This window comes from Meles meles, chromosome 7, assembly GCF_922984935.1.
Source record: "Meles meles chromosome 7, mMelMel3.1 paternal haplotype, whole genome shotgun sequence".
Lineage (NCBI taxonomy): Eukaryota > Metazoa > Chordata > Mammalia > Carnivora > Mustelidae > Meles > Meles meles.
This window is the reverse complement of record NC_060072.1, coordinates 125,142,434-125,152,541: the sequence shown is the minus strand read 5'-3', so window position 1 is coordinate 125,152,541 and position 10,108 is coordinate 125,142,434. Positions and strand designations below refer to the sequence as shown.

General features: G+C 43.3%; 1 protein-coding gene across 1 annotated transcript; it reads left to right on the top strand.

Annotated features, from left to right (window-relative positions):
- The first annotated feature begins 431 nt into the window (after positions 1-431).
- ACBD7 (acyl-CoA binding domain containing 7) lies at positions 432-9,907 on the top strand. Its single transcript, XM_046012593.1, has 4 exons — positions 432-526; positions 8,004-8,121; positions 8,277-8,339; positions 8,426-9,907. The coding sequence occupies exons 1-4, from the start codon at positions 515-517 to the stop codon at positions 8,497-8,499; spliced, it is 267 nt and encodes an 88-aa protein (XP_045868549.1). The 5' UTR covers positions 432-514; the 3' UTR covers positions 8,500-9,907.
- Positions 9,908-10,108: the final 201 nt, after the last annotated feature.

Below are 10,108 nucleotides of genomic sequence, written 5' to 3'. Positions count from 1 at the left end.
AGAAGATGCCTTTTTCACTCCTGATGAAGTGTGCCTAGAGGTATGAGAGAAGACTTGAGAGGTCTCAAAAACCTGCCATCCACGTTTCTAGGAATTAAGGAGAGGGCAGAGGGATATAAATACAAAAAGGAATCCCCACTGAGATCCGTGCCCTAGGGAGATTTCTGTGGATTTCCTGCAAACGACCTCTTGAGAAAGAACTGGGGAACGAGCCAAGAGCGGAAAGGAACTCATTTAAATTCTCTGCTCCTCGCTTATCCAGTTGCAGCGGCGCGGGTTGCAGACAACCCTCTCCGCGGCTTGGGACGCGCGGGCGGGAGCTGGGGTCAGGGGAGGTGCCACTCACCGCTTATCCCCGCCCCCCAGCGCTGGTGGCCAATGAGAGCTGGCCGGGCCCGAAGCGCAGCCAGTGGGAGACGGCGGGCGGAGGCGCGCTTGCATTTAAGGACGCCCGCCTCACGGGCTCCGGGGATTGGCGCCTCAGGAGTGTGGCAGTAGCTGAGTAGGTGTCACCATGTCTTTGCAGGTGAGTCGAAGGGTGCGGAAGCCCCACGAGCGGGCTTCGTCCTCAGAGGGAAGAGCTCGAGTGGGCATGGGGCAGGCGTGACGCCCATGGGTGGCGGGCAAGTCAGAACTGGAGCTTGGGACAGCTGTCGCCCGCAGTCCTCGCGCCCCGAGTTCCCCCTCCCCCCCACCACCGGGAGTTGTGCGGAGTGACCCCGGGGACACTCCCACCCCCATCGCGAGCTCCCGCTCATTGCAGTGGGGACCACACCTGTGCCATCTGTTGACGGCGACCTGGGGCTCCCCATGGCAACACTTGCGAACCCCGGGGATCCGTTACTCGCGAAGTTAAGAGCTGCCCCGGGGAGGGCGACGCCGGCTTGCTCCCGGAGGACCAGGCGGCCCTGCTCCGCCTGCTCCTTCCGTCTGCGAAAGGGATCGCTCCTTGGTGAGACAAGTGTTTTTCTGAACAGCGGAGATCTGTAAAACTACAAAATAGTAGTTTTGCCGATATACGAAAAAATACATGTTCAGGGTGGGAAATTTGGGGAAAGAGCAAATATAAAATAAGTGAAAACTATTAGGAATTCCTTCACCCAGGTGATAACCACTGCTAACATGAGGGATCACTTTCTTGCACTGTGTGAAAAATGTGTGTGTGTGTACGCTTGTATGTACTTGCACGTGCACGTGTATGTACACACATGTGTATATGTGTGTATATATACACACACACTGATTCAATTATACTCAAGTATATACAGTTTTATTCCTGTACCTGTGACTATATTAGGAACATTTTTCATCATTAAATATTCTTCTAAAATAAAATTTGAAAAAAATATCTGGATACAATTTCACAGAATAAGGATTCTTCTTTTTTTTTTTTTAAGATTTAATTTTATTTTAGAGAATGAAGGGGGAGGGACAGAGAGAGAATGCTCAAGAAGGCTCTACACCCAGTGCGGAGCCCCAGATGGGGCTGGGTCCCAGGACCCTGAGATCACTACGTGAGCCAAAATCAAGAGTTGGAGTCTTTACCTACTCAGTCACCCAGGGACACCCCCCCCCCTTAAGGATTCTACAAGAAGGAGGTTATGGTGACTAAAGGCACATACTCTAGAGTCGGCCAGGTTCAAATCCAAACCTTGCCCCTTCTTAGACTGTGATGTGGTTGCTTAACCTCTTTGTACCTGTTTCTTTATCCAAAAGTGAAGGAGAGGGACTATCAAGATTAAATGAGCTACTTGTGTAGAGTATTGAAAACAGTCCCTGGCACGTGGTAAGTACCCAGTAAGTACCCAAGTAAGTACCCAATAAGGATAAGTGTGTCCTTGAACATTTGGATTTTTTTCTCTTATGTAGGACATACAGTTCATATTGAGCTTTCCTCAAAATAAATCTTTCAATATCAAAACTTTACTCCTTTTTAGCTTAGTGTTTTGTTTTGTTTGGCAAACAAATGGGATTTCTAATTCAGCTATAACCTCCAAACTTTATTTTAAACTTACAGTATGTTTATTTCAGTAGCAAAGCTTTTAGCAAAGCTGAGAGCCAGGTAAACTGGGTGCATTTCTGTTTTAGAAGATGATGCTGAAAGGCAGACTGCTTCTTCAAGAAGCTGCATCTTTTAGAGTCTTGGGGATTTAGTTACAAATAACTAACCCCTTTCCCTCCATAGATGTTTGTATGACCTAATTGTGACCATTTATGATCTTCCTAATTCAGCTCCTCAATGGGAAATGATTGCTCAAAAAGGCTTTGCCAGGGCGCCTGGGTGGCTCAGTCGGTTGAGCATCCGACTCTTGGTTTCAGCTCCCGTCCTGATCTCAGGGTGGTGAGATCAAACCTCACATTGGGCTTCGTGCTCACTGTGGAGTCTGCTTAAAATTCTCTTTTCCCCTCTCCTTCTACCCCTCACCCTACTCATGCACTCTCTTTCTCAAATAAATAAATAAATCTTAAAAAAAAAAAAAAAGGTTCTGTCAACCTCGTGTTGTGGGATGACCATGTTCTTTGGCTGCAGAAAGGAAAACTAGATTAGGTGAGAGTCACCTTCAGAGGCTATTTTCAACTGTGATGAAATTGGAAAGGAAATTTCCCCAGAGTCCAGGTGGTCAGTACTCCTAGGCGGTAAGAGCCAGAGGGCTCCAACTCCAGGAAAGCAGGATGCAACCCCTGTGAGTGTTGGTGTGGTCAGAGGGCCGTGTGAAAATATGAACAGGAGAGAGTCTGGGGAGAGGCCTTGTGAGGGAAATGATGTACACATGCATTCAAGCAGGACACCAAGGCCCCAGCGCGAGCAGAATGAGCTCAACAGAGGCTGAAATTCCTCACCGAAAGCAATGAACCCAGCATGACAATGGCCCAGGGACATTACGAAACTTCCTCTTTGGCTCAGAATGCTTTGGAATTAAGTGTGAGCAACTGTACATTTAAAGCTGTTTCTCACCTGTGATAGTCTTCAGACCCTCCTCATATCCACTCACTCCTTCATTTATTCACCAAGGACTCCAAGGGGCTCCTACTGCCTATCAGTGCTCTCTGTAAGGCATGGCTCTTGCTTCCAGGATGAATACTTAGGCCTGCCCTCTGTTATGCGTATGTGGGGAACAAATCCAGTCCCACCCGGCTTTCCTGTTGAGCCCTAATACATGCTGTCCTAGCCACCCGGAACACCCTTCCATGCTCCTGTCCATCCAACAGGTGCTGCCCCTTGTGTTAGCTAAGTGCCATCTCCTCTGGGAAGACTTCTTCCACACCTGTTGACACTCCCTCCTCTGCAACCCCAGAGGCCCCCCCCCCCCCCCCCGCCTCCCCTTCCCCCAATGGAGCCGGCGTCACATGACCATTGTTGACCTGCTCATCTCCCACTGGAGCCTGAGCTCCTTGAGTGCCTGCTGCCCTGTTCATCCCTGTCTGCCTAGCAGAGGCCTGGGGCTCGTAGGGGTTCAATACATCTGTTTAGTAGTGTGATCCAAGTGAGGAGCTCTCAGAACAAAATCAGGAATATACCTATTCTTAATGGTATTTAATCTGAACGCCTTTCCACTGAAGTTGAGAGTATCATTTTTTGGCTGAGGCTGAATCTCAGGAGCTTTGCTGCTTACATGAAATCCCATGGTATTGTGTCCCAAAGCTAGAATTCAAACCCAAGATCCTGATGTGAGGCCAGTGTTCTTGCCGCTAGAGCTCATCGTGGTCGAACTGGGAAAGGCCTGCATAGAGGAGGGTACCCTGGAGCCACATCATGGAGCAGGAATCTTTCAAGTTGTGGCACCACAAAAGGGCATGCTGGATGAAAAGAATGATCTCAGCCCCTGCTCTAGAACAGGCTTCTGTACCCTGGAAAGGGGAAGGAACAGGATCCCTGAAGTTGTGTGTTAAACCCTGTCAGGGCCTGACCTCTTGTGGAGAGGGTCCACGACTTCCATTAGGTTGTCACATGGTTCCATGCCCCACCTGCCACCTTGTATACGAGGAACAATTTTCCAGAAATTCCTTCTGGAAGGCAGGGACCTATTATGGTTGTTGAGAAGCCTTAGAATTCTCTCAAGGCTTGGCTTGCCAAGAGGAGTTGAGTTGCCCCACCTGCCACCCTGTATACAAAGAACAATTTTCCAGAAATTCCTTCTGGAAGGCAGGGACCTATTATGGTTGTTGAGAAGCCTTAGAATTCTCTCAAGGCTTGGCTTGCCAAGAGGAGTTGAGCTGCTGTCACTGGAGAAGGATGTAAGACCTCACAGCAAGGAGACAGGTGAGATGCTGGTAAATCTGAAGGGGAAGATCCCTACAGCTCTCTGAAGAGCCCTGCCCTTAGGAAGCCCTGGGCACTTATGGAGAATTTTCATTTTATCCTTATTACAGACACAATATATGCACACAATAGAACATTTGGAGAGTATAGAGAGCGTTAAAAACCCAGAAAACTTACCAATAATCAGAGGCAATTCTTGTTCCCATATGTTAGTATATTTTTTGCTGGTCTTTATCTTTTCTACATAACTTACATAGCTGAGTTTAAAGAAACAATTCTGTATTTGTTAACAATTTTGTATTTGTTTTTTGTGTCTTCATTGTGAGTACTTTTTTTTTCCAGATTTTTCTAGAATTAGGGTTTTTTTTTTTTCCCCAAAGAGACTTAAAATAATAACGCTAACCTTTATTAAACACTCACCATGCCCCAGGCGCTATTTTAAATATTTTACATGTGTTAACCTACTTAAATCTTCCTAACAATCCTGTAGATAGGTAGTATTATTGTCCAATTTTTCTGGCTGAGAAAACAGACACAAGTTAAGTAACTTGCCCAAGAATACTCAGCTCCTAAGTGATGAAGCTGAGATTCTAATTGAGGCAATCTGACTCTGGAGTCCTTTTTTTTTTGGAGAGAGTGTGTACATGAGCAGAGGGAAAAGCAGAGGGAGAAGGAGAGAGAGAAGCTCAAGCAGACTCTGCCCTGAGCCTGATGTGGGGCTCGATCTTACATCCGCAACCTCATGACCTGAGCCAAAATCAAGACTGGAACGCTCTACCGACTGAGCCACCCAGGTGCCCTGAGAACCTGTGTTCTTAACCCTGACATTGTTTAAAGCAGTTGACAGCTTCCTAGAAGGACACTTAGAAAGGTGAGGCAGGTTGTGTGACCCTTGTCACATGCATACATGCTTCTTAGATGCCTGGGCCTTTTTCGAGGTTATTTAGTTTGGAGAATGCAGTCTCTGATTTCTGTTCATCACCGAACAACTGCTCTAGCTGCGCTACTGTCCTGTCTTTGGCGCTGGATGGAAACTTAATCCAGCAACTCTGCTGAGCTCCCTGGGATTCTGACATGAGAGCGCGGCTATCCACTTTCCCTACTAGGACTTTGCATCTTTGGATCAAAGGGAGCGATATATTGGAGAAAGAAAATGGAGGGTGGGGGTAAAGCCTCCTTGAGCTTCTCTTTGATACCCAGGCTGGTGACATTTCCTGTTTATCCCTGATTTAAATAACACAAGGTAAAATACAGTGTATTTTTTTTTTTTAAAGAATAGAGAAATTATATTAAGGAAATAGTCACCAAAGCCCTTTTTAGATAAACAAAGACGCTAAAAGAGGAGGGATAAAGCTAGGAGCACGTAGGGGGCGCCTGGCTGGCTTAGTCAGTGGAGCATCCAACTCTTGATCTCAGGGTTCTGTGTTTGAGCCCCATGTTGGGGGTAGAGATAACTTAAAGAAATAAAAAATAAAATGAAATCTTAAAAAAGTACTGGCAAAAAGACATCCCTTTGTGTGGACTATTCCAATTTATGGAATTTATATGCTTTTAACTTCTAAAAAGAGATGTGTTAGGGGTGCCTGGGTAGCTCAGTCAGTTGAGCACCTGACTCTTGTTTTCTGCTCAGGTTGTGGGATCTCCAGGTTGTGGGATCCAGCCCCTCGTTGGGCTCCATGCTCCACAGGGTGTTTGCTTGGGATTCTCTCCCTCTCTCTCCCTCTCCCTCTCTGTTCACCCACCCCCCAAATCAATAAATCCTTAAAAAAAAATAAAAAGAAACATGTATTGAAATTTCTCTTGATAGATTTTTCCCCCACCTTTTGACCACATTCACCCACTTCTCCCCCTTCACCTCCCCCTCTTGCAACTGCCAATCTGTCCTCTGGTTTTCTAAGTTTAGTTATTTAAGATTCCACGTGTAAGTGTGGTCCTACAGTATTTGTCTCTGTGACTCATGTCATCCCATGTAATGTTCCCAAGGTCCATCCATGTTGCTGCAAATGGCAGGATCTCCTTCATTTTTACGACTGAACAATATTCCTTTGTGTGTGTGTGTGTGTGTGTGTGTCCATCCATCCATCATCAGGCACTTAGGTTGTAATGTCCATGTCTTAACTGTTGTAAAGAATGATGCAGTGAACACGGGGTTGGGGGGGGGGGGGCAACATCACTGTGACATAGGGATTTTGCTTCTTTTGGGTATATACCCAGAGGTGGGATTGCTGAATCACATGGCATTTGTATGTCTTTATTTCTTTATTTTAATTTATAAATGATTTATTGGATTTTTTTTTTCAGAAAAACTAATTCTTTAAACTGAATGAGCTCTGTACATACAAGTTCTCATTTTTCATTTAGCTTGGATTTACTTCTTAGAAGTTTTCATGTTTGTGACCACCCATTGTCTTCAAACATCTTGGCGTTTTGTTTTTTTCTGGGCTCCCAAAGGATTACTCAGAAACTGGGTGGCAGCCCTTTTCCCTGGTAACCTCTATTTTCAAGGCACAGGACCTTATTTATAGTAGTTTTGTTGGTTTGGGGACCATGTAAAAAATTCTCTCTAAAGCATTTTGCTGCTTATTGCCTTGAATCTCTCAGATCTTGATCTTCGAGGCTTAGAGCCAAGTAGCTTTTATTCTGGCCCATAGACTGTACTTTTTGTACTTTTTTCAGCTTTCTTGGAATCACTTCCTTTTTCACATCTTTCATTTTTCTTCTGCAAATGAATTTATTTCAACTTTTCTGATGATGTCCTTATGTTAGTCTGTCCAGCTGGAGCTCATGTCTCAAGAATCTAATCTGGAAATTTTTTTGTTGGATGAACAGCTCATCTTCTTCAGGAGTGCTTTATCTCCAACCTGTTCCTCCCCTTTGTGCTTCTCCCTGGGTGCTGATCAGTCAGCTCCTCCCCAACAGGTTCTCTGCCCCCCTCGCCCCCCCCCCCAGGCATGCTGGCCCTCCTCCACCATCACTGATGGAGGGGTGTGGGATGTACAAGTCTGGAGCTGCACCATGACCCATGCAGCATCAGACCACCTCCATTTGTATGTCTTTGGAAAAATGTCTATTTCATTCCTTTGCCCATTTTTAATGGAATTTTTCTTTTTGCTATTGAGTGGTGTAAGTTCTTTATATATTTAGGATATTAACAACTTCTTTTTAAAGATATATGATTTGCAAATATTTTCTCCCATTCCATAGGTTGCCTTTTCATTTTGTTGATGGTTTTCTTTACTGTACAGAAGCTTTCTAGTTTAATGGAGTCTCACGTCTCTATTTTTGTTTTTGTTTTTTTGCCTTTGCTCTTGGTGTCAGATCCAAACAATCGTTGCTCAGACCAGTGTCCAGGATCTTACCCCCGCCCCCCAGTCAGTTAAGCATCCGGCTCTTGATCTCAGCCAAGATCTTGATCTCAGGGTTGTGGGCTCAAGCCCTGCATTGGGCTCCATGCTGGGCATGGAGCCTACTTTAAAAAAAAAAAAAAAGGAATTTTCACTAGTAACAGTTTTATGTGGTTCTCCATATCTTGTCTGAATATCAGGTAAGTACCAGGAGAGGTATCCATAAATTTAAAAAAATTAGGATAATTCTGGAAGAACTAGTCCAGTAATAGCTCTGTTTGAAACCTTCCTCTTTCTTTTTAAGTTCCTACTGTCTGGTGGTAAAATACCCACAAAATAGATAAGCCTGCTGAAAGTTAGTGAATGCACCATTGGCCTTTCTTCCTTTTGTGTTCTAGGCTGATTTTGATAGGATCACAAAAGATGTGAGGAAGCTGAAAACAAGACCAGATGATGAAGAACTGAAAGAACTCTATGGGCTCTACAAACAATCTATAGTTGGAGACATTAATATTGGTATTGTATATGTGTGTGTGTGTATGTATGTGTATATATGGTAACAATATTTTTAAAATCATATTTAAAAAAATAATACATTTCATTTGAGCAATGTTTATAGAAGCATCGAGTAAAAAGTAAACTTGAAAATATATCTATTCTTCTTTTGGCAGAGTGTCCAGCAATGTTAGATTTAAAAGGCAAGGCTAAATGGGAAGCATGGAACCTCCAAAAAGGTTGTTAATTCTTAAATAAGTGAAGTAAACTTTCTTAATTTCCCAATACATCAGTCAGTGAGATAATCTGTTTTGTGTCTTTCTAGGGCAGTCGAAGGAAGATGCCATGAGTGCCTATATATCTAAAGCAAAAGAGCTGATAGAAAAATATGGGATTTAAAATTCAGCTATGAGAAGGTTTTTCTTTTGAGGTCTTCATAATGCTCTCATGTCCTATATCTAGGGAAGAAATGCACTGTTAACTCTACATGTCACGAGTATGTTTGCTATTAACATGAATTGTAATCCTTAATTAGAGGTATGCTGAAACTATTTAATGAAGTTTTACTTGCTAAAACCAGATGATTTTTAAAAAAAGTATTGTTCTGGTAGTATGTCACAAAAACATTAACAATATTTTTTGGCTTATCTGTTTTTCTACGTTGAGTTAGTATTATTGGTATGTGATCAAAACAGTTGACTAAGAACCAAGAACAAGGTTCTTCCTTTGTTGTACGTGTAGCTCTGGGATTCCCACTGACTTGGGGACTTGGAACTCATAAACATACCTGGTTTCATTCCATACTCTGTAATTCTTTACTAGATGACCAGAAACAAACTACTTAAGCTTGCTAAACCTCATCTGTAGAGTAGAGGGAAAAATCAGTCTCACAGGGTTGTAAGAATTGAATGATTCTTGAGGTAACTGAGAATTGATAATTGAGGTAACTCTAATGATCCTACCTTCAATTTAAAGCATACATTATATAAAACCTAACAACAAATAAACTAAAATTTTTAAAAAATAAACTTAGGAGTCCATGACTATTCAAAGAAAGAAAAAAGCCATCCACCCATGATTTTTCTTTACATTTTTACATTTAAGACAGAAAAATTAAATGTAGTATCTAGTGACAATAAAACATTCAACTACTGTGCCTCTCACATTCAGTTTTATCGGAGTGAAAATGCAGAGTCTGGAATATCATAGTGGCCTAGTCCTCAGTCTTTCTTGCTGCACACAGGTTCCTTGAAAGAAGATAGTCTTATTTTAGCACGTCTAAAATCTGTTTGAGATCGCATAGGGTAAATATTCTAAAAAACAATGTACTTCTATTCCCTGGATAAGGGTTTGGGTTTGATATGCTATGACCAATGAGGAATAGATTGATTTCATGTGACTTAAAAAAGAAAATATGTAGATTGACTAGATGAATTTCCAGGGAATTATTCTGTGTGAAAAAAGCCAGCCCCCAAATGTTGCGCAGGGTAATTTCTGTAACTTTCTTGAAATGGCAAAGGTACAGACATAGAAAACAGAATAGTGATTACCACAGAGGACAGAATAGGGAGGTAGGAGTGACTTGAAAGAGCAGCAGGAGGGATCCTGTGTGGATGGGATGTTCTGTCGCTTGACTGTGTCACTGGGAACATCTAGCTGTAACATTACACTGGGGTTTTGCACATATTACCGTTGGGGGGAACTGGGTAGTTCTATATGATTTCTCACAACAAAATGTGAATGTACAGTTATCTCCAAATAAAAAGCTTCATGAAAAACAAATCTAGCTTGATTCCTATTCTGGAAAATTTTAGAATGTAGAGATGGTTCTCATCTCTACTAAGTCTTACCTGAAGATTATCCGGAGTCTGCCATGATGAAGTCAACATCCAAATGCAAGAAAAGGGACTCATCAGCAATGACACGGCTGCTCCTTCCAATGGAGGGCTTGGAAACTCTCAGAACTCTTCCCACATGGACCTCACCTCTACCAGGTGGAGAGGCAGGT